This window comes from Schistocerca cancellata, chromosome 4, assembly GCF_023864275.1.
Source record: "Schistocerca cancellata isolate TAMUIC-IGC-003103 chromosome 4, iqSchCanc2.1, whole genome shotgun sequence".
Classification (NCBI taxonomy): domain Eukaryota; kingdom Metazoa; phylum Arthropoda; class Insecta; order Orthoptera; family Acrididae; genus Schistocerca; species Schistocerca cancellata.
The window spans coordinates 686,509,645-686,532,843 of NC_064629.1; the positions used below are offsets into that span (position 1 = coordinate 686,509,645).

Consider the following 23,199-nt stretch of genomic DNA (forward strand, 5'->3'; position numbering starts at 1 on the left):
AAAATGCTACAGCTACCTTTCGCCAACTATTTTATGTTGTATCTTGTGCATTAAAACTGAAAATGTGTGTGGTATAGCTTGATGATATAGTGCTCTATTCAAAAACTGTAGAAGATCATGTTAAACACCTGGATGAAATGTTTAGTAGATTGAGGGCAGCACACCTTATGCTAAGTGTGGAGAAAAGCCATGTTGGTCAGACACAGATAACTTATCTTGGACATACACTCCTGGAAATGCAAAAAAGAACACATTGACACCGGTGTGTCAGACCCACCATACTTGCTCCGGACACTGCGAGAGGGCTGTACAAGCAATGATCACACGCACGGCACAGCGGACACACCAGGAACCGCGGTGTTGGCCATCGAATGGGGCTAGCTGTGCAGCATTTGTGCACCGCCGCCGTCAGTGTCAGCCAGTTTGCCGTGGCATATGGAGCTCCATCGCAGTCTTTAACACTGGTAGCATGCCGCGACAGCATGGACGTGAACCGTATGTGCAGTTGACAGACTTTGAGCGAGGGCGTATAGTGGGCATGCGGGAGGCCGGGTGGACGTACCGCCGAATTGCTCAACATGTGGGGCGTGAGGTCTCCACAGTACATCGATGTTGTCGCCAGTGGTCGGTGGAAGGTGCACGTGCCCGTCGACCTGGGACCGGACCGCATCGACGCACGGATGCACACCAAGACCGTAGGATCCTACGCAGTGCCGTAGGGGACCGCACCGCCACTTCCCAGCAAATTAGGGACACTGTTGCTCCTGGGGTATCGGCGAGGACCATTCGCAACCGTCTCCATGAAGCTGGGCTACGGTCCCGCACACCGTTAGGCCGTCTTCCGCTCACGCCCCAACATCGTGCAGCCCGCCTCCAGTGGTGTCGCGACAGGCGTGAATGGAGGGACGAATGGAGACGTGTCGTCTTCAGCGATGAGAGTCGCTTCTGCCTTGGTGCCAATGATGGTCGTAGGCGTGTTTGGCGCCGTGCAGGTGAGCGCCACAATCAGGACTGCATACGACCGAGGCACACAGGGCCAACACCCGGCATCATGGTGTGGGGAGCGATCTCCTACACTGGCCGTACACCACTGGTGATCATCGAGGGGACACTGAATAGTACACGGTACATCCAAACCGTCATCGAACCCATCGTTCTACCATTCCTAGACCGGCAAGGGAACTTGCTGTTCCAACAGGACAATGCACATCCGCATGTATCCCGTGCCACCCAACGTGCTCTAGAAGGTGTAAGTCAACTACCCTGGCCAGCAAGATCTCCGGATCTGTCCCCCATTGAGCATGTTTGGGACTGGATGAAGCGTCGTCTCACGCGGTCTGCACGTCCAGCACGAACGCTGGTCCAACTGAGGAGCCAGGTGGAAATGGCATGGCAAGCCGTTCCACAGGACTACATCCAGCATCTCTACGATCGTCTCCATGGGAGAATAGCAGCCTGCATTGCTGCGAAAGGTGGATATACACTGTACTAGTGCCGACATTGTGCATGCTCTGTTGCCTGTGTCTATGTGCCTGTGGATCTGTCAGTGTGATTATGTGATGTATCTGACCCCAGGAATGTGTCAATAAAGTTTCCCCTTCCTGGGACAATGAATTCACGGTGTTCTTATTTCAATTTCCAGGAGTGTATTATCAGTCAAGACAGAGTGAGGGCAGATCCTCAGTTTGCTTCCACTGTACATTACGTTAAAACACCACAAACTACAAAACAATTACAGTTATTCATTGGGTTACACAATTATTATTCCAAATTGGTGAAATTGCATGACCATTAACTAAGTTGCTAAAAAAAGGTGCTAGTTTGCAGTGGACATCACAATGCCAAGAAGTGTTTGAGAAACTCAAGGAGATATTAGTATCAAATGATGTGTTAATATTCCCTGACTTTGAACAGGAGTTCATACTTGCATGTGATGCAGTCAAGGATGCTTTGGGCTGTATCTTAAGTCAGAATGTTGATGGAAAAGAACATCTGGTGGCATATACCTCTAGCCAATTGAATAAGGCTGAAATCAATTATTCAACAACTGAAAAAGAAATATTAGCAGTTGTATACAGAATCTATTATTTTTGTTGCTACTTGTACAGTCATAAATTCAAAGTAGTTACAGACCACACATCTTTAAAATGGTTATTAGGACTCAAAGATCCATCAAGCTGATTTGCAAGATGGGCATTAAAATTGAGTGAGTTTGATTATGAGATAATTCATAAGTCAAGAGTCAAACACTTAAATGCTGATGTTCTAACCAGAAAGATTGCAGCTTTGCAAGTAGTAGATGGAAGCCAGATAGATTGGATGAAGGCACAAGCAGCTGACAGTGAATGTCAGTTTTTTCAAACACAATCTCAGTTTGAAATACAAGAAGGCTTGCTATGCAGATCTACAAAATGCAGACCTCGTATTGTAGTTCCTGCAGCACTGAAACCGGAAGTATTCTACTGGGTGTACAACCACGTATTATCAGGTCACAGAGGAAAATGGACAACTGGTAGATGTGTAGTTGAACGATTTTGGTGGAAAACACATTGCAGTGATGTAGAAAAATATGTAAGGAACTGCATCTCATGTGCACCCTGTAACATTTTGGTGAGAAAAATACAGACCTATCAAGTAACCATTTAAAATTCCACACCAGACCATTAACAACCATTTGTGTTGATTTGTCAACGGGTCTGTGCCAGTGTGGATTGACAGGGGACCAATAATGACAATCATGATGATTTAATTCGCCATTGTTTTTGAATGTTGCTTCATTGGTGAACTTAATGTATCTAAAAAAAAACATTATCACCTCTTATCATTTCCAAGGCCCATTGGCAGAAATACACACGTATTTACATATCTTTCAGTGTTAATGTCTGTGTCAGTGTGATATGATACTCATGATATTTGTGTGCCTTCAAAATCCTCAAAACAGTTGATTTTGGTATTCCAGTTTGTCTCTGAAATGCATGACTACTAATTTCAGGATCTAGTTGAACACAGATGAGAACATTAAGGGTACGAGTGTCATTTTCATTGTATTTGTGATGACGAGGTGGATGGTGCATGCATCCATTTTGAGCTCATTGAGTGCAATTTCAAATAATGTTTTAGCTTGGGTGTTGTCTGTTTGGGAAACAATCTGCATACAATTGCGCAGCTGCAGTGTAATTGTTATGGCATTCACCTAAAATTAACAGCATATCAACAATCTCTGTAGGAGGATAGTGAGCCATGTTTCGCTAAAGAAAAAAGAATAGTGAGCCATGTTTCGCTAAAGAATAATTTACTTTCGTCAGTTGATGTTTACTGTTCACACTCTGAAAGTGAAGTGATGTCTGATCCCATCCCAGCTGAGCCACAGTTCGCAGTTTGGCCATGGTAGTGCCACAGTCGGGTGAGTAATGCAATTGTGAAGAGTTCACTAATGGGATTTTAATATCATTCTGCCTCCCTCCATCAAAAACTGTGGTGGGTAGGATACATTTTGTAAGAAAATGCCTTAATTTGGCGTAATGAAAGAATTGGCACATATTTTGTATTGATTTGATGCGTCCTTCTCGGATCATTCTAAATAAATTGGAGTTCTTCCCCAATTTTAATTTTTCTCAATTTCAGTGCCACCTGTCAATGGTTTAAAAAAACATTTCAGACAAAACTTGATTCCTTTTTTATGGAGAATCCGAATCTGCAATAAAAGATGGGGGTTTCCATTTAAGATTTAAAAGTTGCCCCCCCCCCTCCCCCCGCCCCACCCAAGGGGGTGGGGGCTGGGGGTCACATGTGGCATCATTTGATGTCCCTCTTCGAGTTTACGAACTTGTCTTACCCACTATTTTTACCCAATGTATAGTTTTTTAGATAATCTCATCCGAAACTTCAGATGGACCATCCTGTATATGAAGTAAACATTACTAAGATTCATTGTTGTAATTACCATTAAGTTCTGTATTGTCTTTATGGATGTATATGTATATATATTTATAGTCTAACTGTACTGTCTGTAGGAATCACTCGTGGGATATCATGCATACATGTAGTAAATTCATACATGTAGTAAAAGTGAAATCATGATTAATTTCTGTATTGTCCTTGTGTGGAAAATTTGTAATGTTTATATTTGAATTATATTTTCACTTTTCCTGTATCTACAGAAGATGTCACAGCACCAAATAAAAATAATAAATAAATAAATATACTGCATGTACAATTTAATACACAAAGGTGCCACATTTGGAAGGATCAAGAGCTGTAACCTGGTTGCGCACTTTGTTGAACTGAGCTTGGGTGACAAATACGGGCACGTCATTCCATGCTGCTTCAACTCTATGGCAGAGTTTATCAGTCATAATGGCTAGTGAGTTGCTGTGTGCCAGTCTCTGAGCAACCAATGACTAAATCATTTCAATGGGTGAGAGACTTGGAGAACTTGCTGGCTAAGGCAACTGACAAACAAACTCTGTATCAATTTTTGAAAATATAATGTAACTGGCTTGGAAAAATCTACTCACCAAGTGGTGGCAGGAGAACACACATGTAAAAGATATTAAAGTTTGCAAACTTTCAGGAAAAGAGGCTTCTTCTTCTGACAGAAGGGTGGAATGGGAAGGAAGAGGGGTGATGGAAAAGGGCTGGTGAGATTTAGGAAAAGGGGTAGAATATAGAAAAGTTGCCCAGAACTCCGGTCAAGGGAGATTTAGCAGACAGGATGAAAAGCATAATTCCCATCATAAGGATTCCAGTCAATGTAGCTAACTGTTCAAAAACAGCCATTAATCCCTTTTTTGTAGACACATATAATGAATAAAACCATAGTCCACTTCCTTTCATCTGATGATGCGCATTTCCCAGTTTTAAGTATTCATATTTATCAGGATGCAAAATCTACTAAATCAAAATCCAAGAGGGTGGTTAATAGACAAAAATTGAATTTTTAGGAAACTGCTCAAAGACATCAACTACAAAGATGTTTAAAATGCTCACAGCATGGATAGAAATAAAGTGCATTTGTTAATATAGACCTAAGCAAATATGGCAATTATTTTCTCCCAAGAGCAACCAAATCTAAACTAAGGTTAAAAATATTGAGGAATAAAGATATATTTTAGGACTAAAAGAAAACTGAAGGAACTGTATCTGTCTGTAAGAAACAGGTTTAATATATATATACTGCAGTTTATTACAAGCTATACTGTAGGATACAAAAGAAATTATTCCCATTATGAAATTAGCTGCACTATCAGAAGAAGACAGCCACATCAGGCAATAATATGAAGACATTATGGAATATAATGAAAAAAGAAACAGGTAGGACCATAGATGAAGAGGAGCAGATTGCTTTCTGAATAAATGATATGCCGGTAACAGACGTCTGTAGTCTAGCAAAATTCTCTAAAAAGAATGTTACATCCGTTATTGATAAGATGGATTTGCCAAGCTCTGTAAATGCTGCTCTAGAATATCTAACATGAGACCAGTCTTTACATGCAAGTTTGATAACATGAATATTAACGATGATCAGTAACATGTTTATCTATAGGCCTAAATATAAGTATAAAAAGTCAAAATTTATGATTATCTCAATGAATATGAACTTATTTCAAGACTCTAGCACAATGTTTAAAGCAATGCTCATAGAAAGACTTACAAATTTGAATATCTTACAAATGGCCTTCTGAAAATTGGTCATTTGACAGCAAAGGAAAATGCTGCACTGAACATGCTTAACAAGCATTCTTAAAATTAAAAAAAAAGGACTTAGATTTTTTGAGGTTTTTTACTTGGAATTACATTTAAAGTTCATAAGTTGATATGTTTAATTATTATTTTTTATTGTTTAGAAGATTACACGCTAAAGGTAAACACCATCAATAAAGTAGAAGCTTTTGAGACATGGATATACCATAGAGTATGTGGATGGTGAGAATGACAAATGACAAAATCCTTAAGCATGATAGCAGAGAATGAGATGTGTCCAGAATATAAATAATAATAATAATAATAATAATAATAATAATAATAATAATAAGCTGATCATTAAAGCCAAAGTTGAAGGCAGTAAGGCATTATGAAAAAGAGGAGATCTTGGCTGCAAAATGTTAGACTGATATTCAATTACACTGCAAGTAACCAAGAAGTTATGGAAAATGTGATTTCAAACATCCATTAGTGGATAAACATTACAAAATGAAGGAGTGGCTGTAATAGATGAGCATTATGATAAATAGTACAAAATCAAGAATAACTTTTGGAAGATCTAATGAAAATTCCCATGAGCATAAAAAAGTTATTTCTAACCACTTCATTGTCATTAAATTTTGACAAAACTCACTGCATGCAGTAGTTAATCTGCAATAACTCTCTTCCTAAGTATGCATAAAATATGAAGGAACAAAAGCTTATCAGCTCCTTCATAAATATGAATAGTGTATTTTTTTCTGGCATGTTAAACATCCTGAGGTATCGCTATGTATAAAACATTAAGTATGTACAGTAAAATGTTTTATTATTTGTTGTACCCCATAAGGGGGTGTGTTTCAGCCTCCAACACTATTTCTTCATCTGTTTGTTGTGTTTCTTCTGTTGTTCTACTGTCCATCAAATAGTTTGTCAAAGGAACTCCTTAGAAAATGTGTGACTGTAATTATGATTCAAAATTTTGTCCTACATTGAAAGATTTCTTCAATTACGCCAAATTTCCTTTAGATCTTCATGAAATACTGTTAGCCAATTGTTTTGATTCTTCATGACAAACAGTAAGTTCATACTTTTCTTTGTGGATGTGTTGTTATTCATCCTAATGGAGTTTAGCCTTTGTTTATTGTGTCTGTATGAAGAATATATGATCTAAAGCATCCTGACCAGTTCATGTTTTACAACACTCAAAACAACCTAGACAATGATGTGGCTTGTGGTTCATACTGAATATAACCACACAGCTATCTTAGTGAAGGTGAAAATTGTCTGAGTTACATAACCACTGGTTATCAGTCTATGAACCAAACATGCTTCTTGAGCAGCAAAAGCCTAAAGGAAGCCTGTGACTATAATCCTGTCTGTAAATATATTACCACTGCAAATACTTCACCCTGTATATGCTGAGCATCTGTTGAGACACATTATGTGTTGACAGCCAACTTGCTCCATCTTTCTCCATTCTTATTTCTTGTAATTTAAATAAAAAAGTATCATAAGCCTTTAATAAAAGTGGAAAGTTACAGAGTTGAAGAGATTGCTTGCAGTATGTTTATACCAAAAAAGAAATCAATTCTGAATTCCGAACACTATAATGTAACAGGACAGTTGAAAAACTTACTCAGCAAGCGGCAGCAGGAGAACACATACATATAAAAGTTAAGAACATTTACAAGTTCTCAGAGCATTTGGCTCCTTCTTCTGGCAAGAGAGTTGAAGGGGAAGGAAAAGGGATGAAGGAAAGGACTGGTGAGGTTTAGGAAATGAGGAGAGTTTGGAAAAGTTACCCAGAACTCCAGGTCAGGGGAGAGTTACTGGATGGGATCAGAAGGAAACACTGACTATTGCAAATTTACTTCACTTCTGTATGTGTCACTGACACTGTTTGGTGAATAAATCTTTTATCTATTCAATTACATTATAGTTTTACAATATGTTTAGTTAGTTCAAAGATCTGTTTCCATCTGACATGAAGAGATCTGACATACAATATCTTTTGTTAGTATATGAGGTATTATTTTATGGTGGAGAATTATTTCCTTACCTTGATAGAGAGCAACAGCAGGTGCATAAAGTACTAGTGCTAAATATAGTACCTGAAAAGAAAATGATAAATACAGTAACATACTCTATTGAATTACATACTTCATTACACATATAAAAATTAGTTAGTTAAACACAGGTGATAAAATATTATTACAAAACAGAAATATTGAACAAAGCTGTAGATCTTGATGGAAACCCTGTCAGATTTCACATAGAATTTGCAGCTGAGTTAGACTTTCTCTTAACCTTCTTAACCATAATAAATTGTGGCGTCAATATAAACATTGACCCACAAATGAGGACTCTCTCTCCACTCATGAGTTCTTTGAATGAAAAGTTTGAGATGATTCAGTTTGTTTATGTGAGTGGTTAAATATACACATGTAGATGACTTCTCCGCACAACTCTTTCCTCATGGACATGGAAACTCAAACCAACTATGCAGATGTATTCATCACGTCTCCCGTGACTGGATTTTCTCCTGCTGACTACAGTCCATGTACTACATCCACATCACAAAAGATGTTCATCTCATCACAATGGCTGTTTGCTACACCTCCGGCCAGAACAATGGACTCAGGATTTTTATTGCTGGATTGTGTTCATCACCGTGTGCAGTTCAACTCACACAATATTCAGAACAGTGTTTCTTGGGAACATTATCTGAATGCACAGGTTAGGTTGCCTCCATAGCTGAACATTCATTGACAGCATGCTCCTGCGATCATTACTATGGTGCTATGTACAACGATGCCATTACCACAACATGTAACATGTATCAATCAGCCATCCTCCACACCTGTTACAACGCTCATGAATACTAGCCAAAGACATATCCTCACTAATAGTGCACCATGGGTGATCCCCAGAACTTTTTCACAGGTGGTTGACCATAATAGTGCAAGTTCAGTTTACATGCCAGCACCTGCTGCTAGTGTTTTGCAACTGATGGACACATAACCTGACCCCCATCCCGTGATGTATATCACCGCACAATGAACTTTGCCACCGCCATGTGTTGTGGACTTTAATTCATGTCACACATGTTCACAATCTGCCCCCCACTACCACCCCTGCCCACACAGAGGGTTCCGGTTCCTGCCATAAACCCACTTGCTGTTTCCACAGCCTGCCACCCTTGGCAGGCATATCAGTTTCGAGAACTCTGGCTCCTGCTGCCCTTCTGCCTGTTCGTTCCATGGTACTGACCATGCCTGCCGTGATGTCCTTCCACAGTGCAACAGGCATGCACAGTGATCACACATGTGGCAATTGTGATATACGTGGTTTTGGACCTATACCCCCTTCCACTGTTACACCCATTTTCTCCACAGGATCACCTACACCTGCCATGCCGGACTGCTGTGCTACCATTTCCTGGCTGGAATGGGATTTCACTGCTCACAAAGACAATTCTTTGTTGCCAGAGGTTCCTAACTCTCCTCTGTCTCCTCTCCCTGGACACCTACCAAAGTTAGCGCCGCTGTCAGAAGACATTTTGGTAGAGCACATTTTTGAGATACACTACATTTCTGATGACAACTCCAGGTTCCTGTGACTCATGACACACCTTCATGACCACTGGGACCTGATCTGTAACCTGCTCCTCTCTATGCCACCGGCTCTAAAGTATGACTTCCCCAAGAAAACGATTATCGAGTGCCACACCTGTTCCCCCCAGGAAGACTCATCCTAAAAATTTTATACAAAGAACACCTTGGGGACCGGACACAATTGCAACTCTCATGCTGCCTATGGTTGCTGGCCAACAAGCAAACTATGTCGGATATACTGGTCTGGGTGGTGTGGTCTGCTAAGCTACCCAACGATCTGCAGATACACCGGTTACCTCGAGTCGATTTACTCTCTCCTGTGACATCACCAACCTCCATGTTCTCTGCCACAGGTTGGTACACCTGCACTGGAGATTCACCCATTTGCTGGTAGGGGCAAGGCTCACTCCACCGCTCTGGCCTCCACAATGCCTGGTGGCCTGCACTCACACTCCCCGCTCTCCAAACATTCCCAAATTGCGCACATCCCGTATGTGCCAGTATACCTACCTGAAGCAATCAATGAAGACAAGCTTCCCCCTCTTGCTAAGTCTTCACCTCTGCCACATCTGGCTCACCCATACTGCTGGTATCACAAGGCCAACAGCGACACAGCACAGAAGTGGGGGTTGCCTTGCCAGCATCCAGACGCCTTCTGCAGGGCAAAGTAAATGCTGAACCCTGAGGGGGATCAGACAGGCGTCACACTCTGCTGCACTCCATACATTCCCCCATTTTTACCAATGGCTGATTGTCTGTAGCAGACATTTCTTTGAAACTCAATTTTTTGGTCAACACGGGTACGGACGTATCTATAATCCTTTCATCGATGGCTCCACCTACGTCCTCTACGTCGGCTTCACTCCTCTGAGCAGTACTTCTCTACTCAATAAAATTTGGCCCTATGATAAATGATGCCATCAACCTACATCACACAGTCACCTTAGCAGAATGAAGTGGTACCAGTTGGCATGCGAATGGATTTTCCATAGCCCATATTTTGTGATTCTGCATATTGAAATGTCCTTGGAGATGGAAATGGCTTCATCCATATGATGTTCCATGGCCATTCATTGTGCACATCCATATGAGAAAGAAATTCCAGAGTGAACATTTGTCTTGCTAACAGATCAACAGGAAGCAAACCCTAAGCATGGATGCTTCTGTATGGATAGCAATGGAGAATGTTTAGTAGGATTTTATACACTGTGCTCACAGGCCTGTCCCACATTCAGGCTATTTCCATGCACTGCATATTTGCACACCATCTCTTGACCCCCTTCTGCAATGATGTTCCACATTTTCTACATTTTCCTCCCTTTGCCATACTGCACTTCAAAAAAATCTGTTGTTTCAATTTTTGTCATCTTTTCTCCCAACCCTTAGCAGACATCAGAATAAGGCCTTTTTTCATACCCTTGAGTGTAAAGAACTTATGCAGGTCTACTGGCACAGTCTCCATTCTTGTAAAAGAGCTTTAACAACAGTAAATGATCCTTCATGGAGACAGCCATGTTAGGCACCTTGGACACAAAATGAGAAACAGCCATGTGCCACACATCTGCTGGTGTGCATATTCTGAAGCTTACAGCACCATCTATTCATCAAATTGCTGTTAATATTTTTCTTTTATTTTTTATTTTTTCCATGATGTTTCTCCCTGCTTTAACAATAAGCTGTTAAACTTTGATGTCATTCTGAGCAGTGGTTCTCTTTCTGCAGAGTTTTGGAACAGAAACTATAATTCTGAACACCCAGTACTTTTTCTTTCTGTGAATCTGTAAGTAGTAATCTGTTGCCCATCAGACATACATAAAATTAGGATGAAAAATTGATGAGATTTTGTGGAATGGTATCTGCACTGCACATCAGAGTCCAGTTAGTAAGAAAATATGTGAACCAAGTGTGTGGGCTGCATGTTGGTCATGTATTGGCCTACCTCATCAGGGGGAAGTACCTGTTGTAACAGTTCCACGACATTTAACAGTGCCACCATGACAGTACACGCAAACAGTGATAGAGGAGCTCCGCAACTTGGCTGAGTGCGGGAACGCCACCTAGCTACGAACGGCGCCGGCCACATGTCACGGCACGGCAGTCGAATAAGAGATACTGAGTTGTTATCATGTAACCAGCTATTGTTTCTAAGTGAGTGTGTTTGAATATCCACGCAATTATTGGTGATTAAAGGTTATAACACTTTTTGGCTACGATGATGGGATATTTTCACTGCGTTGTGGATTTGTGTATTCGTGACGGGGCAGACATGGAACAGCTTGTGCAAGTGCTCATTGAACAACAAACACAGTTGACAGCTGCTATTCAGGCATTGTCGACGTCGCTTACTCATCGTCTGTCTTCCTCTTCTCCACCTCCATTCCCTCCTTATGATGAGGCTGCTGAAGACTGGGAGGATTATGAGAAGCATTTGCGGCAACACTTCTTGGCTTTCGGCGTTGTCAACACTCCTATGTGTAAGTCGTTATTTCTATCTTGGATTTCCCCATGGATCTATCAGCTGCAATCTCAGTTAGCCCCTCTGCAGGAACCTGCCTCTCTGTCCTTCCAAGAAATGTGTGACTTATTGTCTAACTATTACCGAAAAAACACCCATGTCGTTGCCGCCCACGTGGCGTTCTACCGGTGTCGTAAACAGCCCCATCAATCTTACCGGGCTTGGACGGCGGAACTACACAGTCTGAGTAGGAAATGTCAGTTTGTCATGGACACTCATCATGAGTTTTATGCTGATTCAATGGTTAGGGATGCTATTCTACGGCTTGCTCCTGATAAAGAAGTTCGGCAATGTGCCCTACAACTGCCAAACCCGTCATTGTTGGAAGTTTTAAGCATCGCTCAATCCTTTGAAGGGTCTCATGCTGCTGGCACGCAAATAGACGCGTGTTGTGATGTAGGCGCTGTACAGTCAACTTTCAACATGGACAATTTGCCTGTTTCACAGGAGAACGAAGATGTGGCGGCGGTTCACTCATGTAAACAACGTCGCGTTGGGCCGCAACGCTCGCAACGACAACAGCAACCACAGAAGCAGGTTTGTTCCGCTCTTCCTTCTTGTCCACATTGTTTCGTACAGTATGACAGGGCCGCATGTCCAAAACATTGGGCCACGTGTAATTCATGTAGGAAATAAGGCCACATTGCTTCTGTGTGTCAGTCCCCTAAAGTTCCTGTCGACGAGGACGAGGCATTGGACATGGATGTTAACTGTGTGCTTTCTCAAACAAATAAGTTGTTTGTTACTGTTTGTGTTCTGGATAAAGCCATTCGCATGCAAGTGGACACTGGCTCTGCAGTAATTCTCATTAATTCTCGCACGTATTTGGAGTTGGGCTCCCCTCCCTTGTCTCTAGTTACGTGAAATCTGAGAACTTATAATAAACAGAAAATTCCTATCATTGGCCAGTTTGATGCTTCCACTGCCTACAAGTCTGTTGTTAGGCCCCTCACGTTTTATGTGGTGGATCATGCGGGCACTGAAAACCTGTTCGGTTATGATGCTTTCCAGTTGTTCAGGTTCTCCGTTGATGATGATGTGCAACTCATCTGTGAGGATATTCCGTATCAACAGCTGGATGGATTGTGTTCTGAATTTTCGTCTGTGTTCTCTGTTGGTCTGGGTCGTGCCAAGGATTTTGCAGCCCACATTACTCTTAAACCTACAGCTCACTTTAAGTTTTTCCGGGCACGCCCTATTCCGGTAGCGTTGTGTGCCCCTGTCAAGGCTGAGATAGACAGGTTAACAGCTTCAGGGATTCTCCTTCCTGTTACCTCCAGCGAATGGGCATCGGCAATCATGGTGGTTTCTAAACCAAACAGGAGTCTGCGATTGTGTGGTGATTTTAAAGCCACTGTCAATGCTCAGAGCCTCATTGACACTTATCCTCTTCCCCGTCCTGAGGAGTTATTTACCAAGCTTGCTGGGGGCCAGTTCTTTTCCAAACTTGACTTATCGGAGGCGTACCATCAGTTGCCATTGGATGCTTCTTCCAAGGAATTTCTCGTCATCAACACTCTTTGTGGGTTGTATCAGTACCAGCGGTTACCATTTGGCGTCGCTAATGCGCTGGCCATTTTTCAGCGGGTTTTGGAACAGCTCACGGCTTCCGTTCCAGGCTGCATAAACTATCTGGATGACATTGTTGTCATGGGGGCCTCCACTGAGGAGCACCTTCGCAATTTGCGTTCACTGTTTCGGGTTTTGCATTCGGCTGGGTTGAGGTGCAATCTGGACAAGTCACAGTTCTTCCAACCCTCCATTGTGTATCTTGGTTTCCACTTGTCCTGTGAGGGTATATGTCCTCTACGTCAGCACGTTGTGGCCATTAACACTCTACCCCGGCCGTCTACAGTCAAAGAACTTCAGGTGTTTCTAGGCAAGATTGCTTATTATCACAAATTCATTCCATCTGCGGAGGCGGTGGCTCATCCTCTGCATCAGATGTTACGAAAAAATGTCCCTTTCTGTTGGTCTGACGAGTGTGAGCAGACTTTTGTCCACCTGAAGGCTCATTTGCAGTTGGCACCTTGTCTTGCCACATTCCGTCTGGGTCAGCACTTGGTTCTGGCGACTGACGTGTCACAGTATGGCCTAGGGGCTGTTCTCACCCATCGGTATGAGGATGGGTCGGAACGACCCATCGTCTACACTTCCAAGACCCTCAACGATGCGCAACGGCGTTACTCTCAAATCGAAAAGGAGGCGCTCGCTATCATTTATGCTCTAAAAAAGTTCAGCGTTTTTTTGTATGGTTCTAAGTTTCACCTCATCACCGACCACAAGCTGCTGGTCTCTCTGTTCAGCCCATCGGCGTCGTTTCCGGATAAGGCAGCTCACCACCTGCAACGTTGGGCCTTATACTTGTCTTGTTTTCACTATGAGATTCACTATCACCCCACGGCCCAGCACGCCAACGCTGATGCATTGTCGCGATTGCTGATGGGCCCTGACCCGGTTTTCGATCGTGATGAACTACTCTGTTTCCACATTGATGAGGAAGAATGCCGTGTGGTTGAGGGTTTTCCACTTACAGGTTTGCAGGTCGCGTTGGCTACTGCGCGGGACCCGGTCCTGCGTCAGGTGATCGGTTTTGTTCAACGGGGTTGGCCGGACAGGACCAAGGGCCGGGCATCGGATCCCCTTCGCAACTACCATGCCTTGTGCCTTCGTCTGTCTGTTCGTGATGGTGTTGTTCTTCTGGCCACGGATGGCACATCTCCACGGGTCGTGGTGCCAGCCTCTCTTCGCAAAGATGTTCTCAAACTGTTGCATGAAGGCCATTGGGGTATTTCTCAGACTAAGTCCCTGGCCCGCAGGCTCGTTTATTGGCCCGGTATTGATTCGGACATCGCCCACATGGTCGCTGCGTGTGGTCAGTGTGCTCAACAACTGGCTGCACCTCGTACAATGCCCTCTCCGTGGCCTGATCTGGCGCAGCCATGGGAACGGGTGCATGCTGACTTTGCCGGTCCCTTCCTCGGTACTTATTGGCTACTGTTGATTGACGCCTTCTCGAAGTTTCCATTTGTTGTTCGATGTCCGTTGCCCACCACTGCAGCGACGACGCTGGCTTTGTCCAAAATCTTTGCGCTAGAAGGTCTTCCATCCACGATCGTCACGGACAATGGCCCTCAGTTCTCTTCGCAGGCCTTTTGTGATTTTTGTACTGGACAAGGGATTCATCATGTTACAGCACCGCCCTTCCATCCGCAATTGAATGGGGAGGTCGAGCACCTTGTCTGTACTTTCAAAAGCCAGATGAAAAAATTCCTTAGTGATTTTTCCACAGATGACGCTCTGCTGCAATTTCTGAGTTCTTATTGCTTCACGCCTCTGGGTGATCGCAGCCCTGCTGAACTCTTGCATGGCCGCCAACCGTACACTCTGCTGCACCTGCTTTACCCTGTCAGGCCTTGCGCTGTGTCCCCTAGTGCGGGAAAATACTCGGTGGGCACCGACATGTGGGCACGAGGGTATGGATCTCATCCTAAATGGATTCCAGGGGTGGTCAAGGCTCTTCACGCCCGCCGGCTTTGTGAAATACGTACGGACGATGGCATGGTTGTTCGCCATTACGACCAGATGCGCCCACGAGTGGTGGCCATGCTGGTGTCACCGCTCCTTCCTTTGCCTCCACCAGCCCGAGGAGCCAGTCCTGTCGCTGCTGCCGATCTATCGTACGTGTTGATGCAGCCGCCGTCGCTACCATTTCCGAGTACGCTGGAACCGGCCCCAGTCGCAACGCCGCCTTCTCCGGGACCCATCTCGCTGGTGCACAGCCCCAGGTCCATGACACCTATGGATGCTGCTCTGGAGTTTTCACCTGTCATCTCATCCAGGAGGCATATTCCACGCACAAGCTTCCGTCCTGGACATTTTCGACCATACTCTCGTGTCTCTCTGCGGGATCTTCTCGGGGCCTCACAAGAGGCCATGGATGTCTCCGCACTGTCCATGTCTCCAAGGAAGTGAGTGTTTTTTTTTCAAGGGGTAAAAGTGTTGTGACAGTGCCATGACATTTAACAGTGCAGCCACAACAGTATGCGCAAATGGCGATAGAGGCGCTCCGCAACTCAGCTGAGTGCGGGAGCGCCACCTAGCTACGAACGGTGCTGGCCGCATGTCACGGCACAGCAGTCGAATAAGAGATACCGAGTTGTTATCATGTAACCAGCTATTGTTTCTAAGTGAGTGTGTTTGAATATCCATGCAATTATTGGTGATCAAAGGTTATAACAGTACCCAATTAGAGCACATTTCATTTAGTATTGCTATGTAACATCTTTTGTTCAGCACAACTCTCTTCAGCTCAGCAGAATCACTATTTATCCTTCACTATTTGTTTGTGGTGTGAAGGATATTGACAGGTCCAAAGGCTGTTTGCACAAAATTAGGCAGTCTTGCAATCTATCATTACAAGCCTTTAAAAATGAATGGGAATTACAGAAGAGACGGATGAGAATTCTCAATGTGTAGTATGCAGTCAAGTAAATGACAGATACTGCAAATGTGCTGTGAAATGATATTATAGAAAGAATTTATAGATTTACTTCACAATGAAAAAGTTCTGTACTTCAAGCAACACTTTGTACCTATTTTGCAGGTATGCAGCATGAAAAGAAACTGGTCATATGAATAGTAAAAGTTCTGAAGTCACATGAATTATTCCATTGCAACAGATTTTGATGGAACAGAACAAAGAGTATGGAGACTTTGTATATTACTGCAAAGTGCATTGGTTCACTTAAGGAGCATATGTGGAACAATTTTCTATTTAAAACTCACTGTTGTTCAATTTATGAAGGAAAAAGAATTGTAGGACTGAAAAATGGAACATCTGTAACAGATTGCAGATCTCACATTTTAAGTGGACTTAAGTGCACACTGCCCACAGTAATAAATTTCAAGATGCAACTAATTTTTAATTTGGTATGGATGCATTTAAAAAGGAAATCATGTTAGAGAAGGGACACCTCCTGACAAACACATTCCAGTTCCCTAACCTAACTGCTATTAACAAACACATGAGATCTGAAGAATTCAGTATGGCCTTGAAAGAATTTCAAGGATACATTCCTAAAATTTTTGAGTACATTGTCAATCTTACATATTTTTCTGAGACCATTTGCTGTTTCAGTTGAACATGTCCCTGTACATGTGCAGATGTAACTGATTGACCTGGAAAGTAATTCCCATTTTAATGACAAATCCTTTTATGTCAAAACTGTCCAGGATGTCTACATTGCATTCCTCAGGTAGAGTTTGCACATCTCCGTCACGAGGTTGCTAAAGTGCTACAATATTTTGATTGATATATGTGTATAAAAGATCTTTTTCCAATAGTGGAAACTACATAAGTCACAACTGCATGGCAGTTTGAGTGCAAAAATTTGTGAAACTGCTTGCATCAGTCCGTAGCCCAACAGTTTGTACCAGATGAAAGCTATTTTATAACTTAAATGTTCCAAAAATGTTAAATAATACTGAAAATTTGTTTTGTCCCTTATCTAAATTGTTGAGAAATGTGAATATAAAACCCAGTAACATGCAGTGTAACTGCAGCGCCACTTAAATGTTGTGCATTTGCAGTTTCCCCCTCTTCCTCCTCCAAGCAGTCAGACAGCGTGGCATGGCAGTGGGGACATGCACAGCAAGCCGAAGCACTATGACATTACTGTTGGGGTTCATAAAGTGAATTCTTTGCTGCCCCTGTTCTAAATGTATTTACTGATATTAAATTGTGTGGAGATAGTTTAAATATTATGAGATGGTCTACGTATTTACTAAAATTTATTGTAATATCAGGTGTTATCAACAAATTTAACAAAACATTTAAATGCAGAAAAGTATAATTCACCAGGTTATTAAAATAAGCTTTTAGTTTGATCTAGGGAAAGGGGATGCAAAGTGTAACAAACAGTTATTTTGTTAAATTTTGAAAACATATTTTTGAAGATGTTTTTCTTCATGTATTTTTCTTTAAGGATCCCTTAATATACATTTAAAGATCACGGACTGAGAACACATTTGAAATTGGTGTATTTATTGAGAATATTAAGTATGAAAGTAAACTGTTACAGTGTGCCCCAGTACAAAGCAGAGAGTACAGTGATTAGTTCCTACTGAGTAACAGTGTAAAAAGCATGAGAAACTATATGCACGTTAGCATTACTTGTATTATTCAATTACTTCAAAACACAAGCTAAAGTTAAGACAAAATTAATATTTAGACTCTTTGACAGTAATTTCAGGTCTTTCCACAATATTAAATGAAAATTAGAACTTTGTAGGTTGACATCAAATTTAAGGAACTCATGCTGTATTTTGGTTTTCCCCATGCAAACAACTTTTGTTAAAATCATTACTACACTTTCTTCTGACACATATGTTGTATCAGCTAATTAACAGTGTGCAAATATATTTGGATCTTTGGCTTCCCTGTGGACAAATGTTACTTCTTTATCACCATAACCAACCTTATTCATGGCCACTTTACCAATATAGTGAAGTGGGATCATGCAAGTGAAACCTAGTGAAATGTAACTTTTTAGAACAGTTGGCATAAAAGATTCTTCATTGTTCTGATTTTGACCTTTAATATCTTCATTGTCTGAGTAATCTAAAGGCCCACACATTTTGTGTTCCTGTATTCCAGGCAAGTCAGATTCTTGCGAATACTGACTTATCTTGTTGATTTTAGTGTTCTTTTCCTGTTTGTTTTTCTGCTGTCTTGAATGATCACCCACTTTCTTAACTGGTTTATCTGTTGCAACACAACTCATTCCCCTCTTTCCACTGTTTTAGTTGCTCATTCTTTCTTTAGCCTTAGGGAACCCCTCATCATTGTCAGCAACTCCTAGAACAGGAGTTGCAGTGTCACATGCCTGTAACAGTTTTGCACAGTACCTCACATTAAATGGTTACACTACACCCAATAGAGAAGCTTTGTATAAATCTGTAAATTTCAAAAAGTTGAAAACATTATGAATTTTTTGCAGTGTATTATGGCCATAACACTCAGAATTACAGAAATTGCTTGTGACTACAAACAATAAAGAGTATATTATGATAAAAATTTACTTCACATATCTGAAAATGCATTTCTTTCACTTCACACCAGAGATGAATTTTTATTTCTTCCAAAGTATATTGTCTAAACAAACAAAGAAGATGGTAAAATTACTACAACAAATAATATTACAAAAGAATGAGAAATGGTGATGCAGTTATTTCTGCTACTGGCTTACCATCTGAGCTGTGAAGAGAACAGATGCAAGGAGCTGCACATTTTTGTGGAATCTTGTCCCAAAGTACTGCAAAAGTAATGCAATTACATAAAAAATATAAAGATGCTGGAAAGTTTAATAAATCCACCTTATTCATGAAAGTTTACTTTATGGTATTACTTAAAGCTAATATGTAAACTTATGTTTTGTGTATGAAATGAATATGAGATATTACTGTCCTTTTGTGCTTACCTCATAAGCTGATGTACATTTAATTCTGTGGTAAAATGGAATAAAAATGTAGCAGACTGCTGGAATACTGAGTAGCATGGCAATTCCAAACAACCACAGCTGTGGGCCAAAAAGGTACACTTCTGCTGGTTGCCCCATTAATGTTATTGAGGACAGAAAGCTGTAGAAAGAAAAGAAAGAAAATGACTAGTAGCACATAGCATATCTATTAGACAAATGAGTAGTCAAAATAACATGTTTTATGTACAAGAAAGAATTTCAATGAAAAAACACTTGGGAAAAGAGCTTCTGACAATTGGAGTTACACTTCTGTGAGGGAGGAGGCCAAGCTATTATTCATTCATTGCTGTAATAGAAACTGTATCTTATTAGAAATATACAATCTTTGCATGTTGAATCTGAATGTAAAGAATTGTATTCTGATGTTATCTACAGCTTTGACACAATTGAATCCATTTTTAAAAAACTTATTTTTCAGCATAAGGAACTATGATACAATGAGATTCTTACACAGAAATGAGAGAAAGTAAATTTTGTTAATACTAGTGCTTTTTATCCTGATGTTCATATTTAACAATTCAGCCACTTTCTTTGGTCATAAAACTGGCATATCTCCTGCAGTTGGAAATCATGCTGATCATTACATATCTTGCAAAATATTGATAATTTTATATTAATCACACAAACTTCAATGCAATAAATAGTTGATGAGTGTGAAAGAGAAAAAAATATTGTTAAGGATTTGATCACTCATCCAAGGAATGTAGCAAGCAGACATACAACACATTCCACTTTAGAAATTCCAAAGATTATTCTAAATAGCAACATGCTAGTCTTGCTGCAGCTGCATATGCCATTATGCAGTAGTGGCACTGTTTTCCAGAATGTCATTAATGTGACACAGCTGTACCGTAGAAATATATTGTGATGTTCATAGCACAGAATCAAACCTCTGGAGTCAGAAATTAGTATCAGTAAATTGTAATCAGCATTTCTTAAAAATATATGGGTAGCTGCATGTCAGCAAGAAATCACTGACATATGATTATAATGTTTCTGTATAATTAACAGACATCAGAAATGATTAGGATTCACATTTGCTGTCTCATGTGCTCCATTATTTAATTGTAATTGATCAAAGAGAAAACATTTGTTGTTTTTTTTCGTTTCCTGCAGCAGAGGTAGCCAAGATTTCAGCTCATGAATCATGCTGAGCCTTGCTATAGATTTCCACCACCGCCACACCATTCTGTTTGCACTTGGAGGGGAGAGGGGGGTGGATACCACAAACATACTGCATTTAAATGGCAGTGCAGTCACACTGCATATGACTTGATAATAAGTTTCACATTTGTCAGCAATATACAGCATAAAAAAAGTAAATTTTCCATATTATTTAATTCCCTTTGGTGTGTTGGAAATGTAACATAATTTTTATCTAATACAAACTGTCTACACATGGACAGATGAAAGCAATTTCACAGATTTTCACACTCAAGTTGCAAGTCAATCAGTTACATCTGCACATGCACAAGAGTGCTTTCAACTGAAATGGCAAACAGTCTCAAAAACAGCCCGAAAATAGATGTAAGACTGACAGTGTCCCCAAAACATTTAGGAAAATATCATTGTAATTCTTTCATGCCCATAATGATTTCTCAAAACCTACCTTTCCTTTAATGGCACTGAGGTTAGAGAACTGAACTATGTTTGTCAGAATGTGTTCCCTCTATAATAAGATTTTCTTTTTAAATGCATCTGCAAAAGGTCAGAAAGAAGTTGTTTCTCATCATGCAATGTTCTACTGTGGGCAGTGTGCCCTCAAGTCAGGCTAAAATACAGTGTCTGCAATCCATTCCAGATATTCTAATTTTTGTTGCTGCACTCATTTTTCCTTAATAAAGTCAACAATAGTGAGTTTTAAATAAAAAAAAATTGTTTCACACATGTCCTTGACCTAACCAATATACTTTTCACTAATATATAAAGTCTCCATACTCTCTGTTCAGTTCCATTGAAAGCTGTTGCAACACAAATGAAAGGTTCATGTTAGTGACCAGGTAGTGGAACTTTGTAGTGAACCCTATCATCCTACATTATAATCAACAGGATTTTTCTATGTGCAAGAAGCAACATGAAAGTGTGGAATTAAACAAAACCAGCCACTGAAAAGTAGTAACCAACTCATCACCAGCAGCCTGTCCAACACTATCACTAATTAAAAGCAAAAGGGATGGAAGAGCTGATAGTCTAAGTGACAATTTTTTATGGGATCAGTGCAACAAGAAACATGGCAAGACTCTGGTCAGTTTGTAAGTAATGTGTGCACAAACATAGCCTATAAAAGGGAGCCTGTCAGTCAATCAAGTACATGTCCTTATGTTTTGAGAGACATTTATTTAACCCCCAAACACTGTAACTTAAAATATGTTATGAATGATAAATTATGTATATTCCACCAAAATATTAGGAGACATAGAGATAAAGTGGAGCTTAAGGCTCTCAATATAAATGAAAATTACTCCCTAGCCCAAGTGCATTTACTGTGTTTCACAGAACACCATGTAAAGTCTACCTTGCTGATGCCTCAGTTGGAGGGTTATGTCCTAGCTGGTGGTTTCTGTAGAGAAAATAGAGAGGAAGGTAGTGCTGCAATATAGCTCAAAGTGGGCATAGCTCATAAATCACTTAAGTAGGTATTGTGAAGATTTTCATTTTGAAGACTGTGGATCTGAAATTTTTGCTGATAATGTGTCAATTATAGTAGTGACAATATATAGGGCCCCTGCAGAGAGCCCCTGCAGGGAAAATTTGTGTTTCCTTGAAACAGCTTGAATCAGTTTTGTTAAAAATATATTCAAAGGCTATTTAGTCTTTCTGGGTGATTTTAATGTAAACTTCCTTACAGACAACACCAACAAAAGAGAACTAAAACATTTGTTACAAACCTTTAATCTAACTCCTGTAGCTGAATTTCCTACCTGAGTGATAGATACCAGTGTAAGTCTTATGGACAAAATCTTTATTGATGAGTTTAGTAGTAGCCACAGAACTGTATGTCAAATTCTCAGTGATCTGACTGACTATGATCAGCAGTTGCTTACTCTTAACATATGTTTGAGCATTAAATGTAAACCAGCTTTTAGGCCTTTCAGAATAATAAATGTGGACACATTAGAAAATTTCAAAAAGCTCTTGTAGCAGATGAAATGGAGACCAGTGCATAAAGAAAGAAATGTTAATATTAAATTCAACCTATTCACAGATGAATTCATGTCCCTTTTTGAAGCAATATTTCACAAAAAAAAAAAAAAACCTGTAAAAATGAATCCTAAAGTTTGCAAAACGAAACCCTGGATTACAAAAAGGATACAAATTTCATGTAAGACAAAAAGAGAGTACATAAATCACAAAGATGTTCTGATGAGCCTGCTGTAAAAGAACATTACAGATCATATTGTAAAATAGTGAAAAGAGTTATAAGGTGCTCTAAAATATTACATATTAAATCTGAAATAGACAACCCAAACAATAAAATAAAAGCCATCTGGAGTGCTATTAAAAGGGAGCTGGGGAAAAAACATGATAGTGTTTCTAATGTAGAAACAATGCATTGTGTTAGTTTGATTAAAGAAACTGATGGAGTTGCAAGTGTCCTTAATGAGCACTTTCTAACAGCCTCTGAGAAAACCAGTTGTAAGGGCTTGGTCAATGAGGCTATGGACCTCCTGAAAGAAACTGAATTGTGCAAAATAACTCAAATGCATATAGCCCCAGTTACTGTCAGTGAGGTGAAAAGGATGATCACTCAAATGCGAACCAAAAATTCATCTGGCTTTGATAATATTTCCTCTAAGGTCCTTTAACATTCTCATAATGCAATTTGTGTAATACTTTGCCATAT

At 40.6% G+C, this 23,199-nt stretch overlaps 1 protein-coding gene across 2 annotated transcripts in view; it reads right to left on the reverse strand.

Moving 5' to 3' along the window:
* Positions 1–23,199, reverse strand: part of LOC126183536 (sodium-coupled monocarboxylate transporter 1-like) — a 249,887-nt gene that overhangs the window by 71,518 nt on the left and 155,170 nt on the right. For both annotated transcript variants that reach the window (XM_049925607.1, XM_049925606.1), the window contains exons 3-5: positions 19,296–19,455; positions 19,065–19,130; positions 7,745–7,796 (exon numbers count right to left, since the gene is read on the reverse strand). In XM_049925607.1, the coding sequence (XP_049781564.1) occupies positions 7,745–7,796; positions 19,065–19,130; positions 19,296–19,455 (278 nt within the window). The remainder of the gene's footprint in view (positions 1–7,744; positions 7,797–19,064; positions 19,131–19,295; positions 19,456–23,199) is intronic.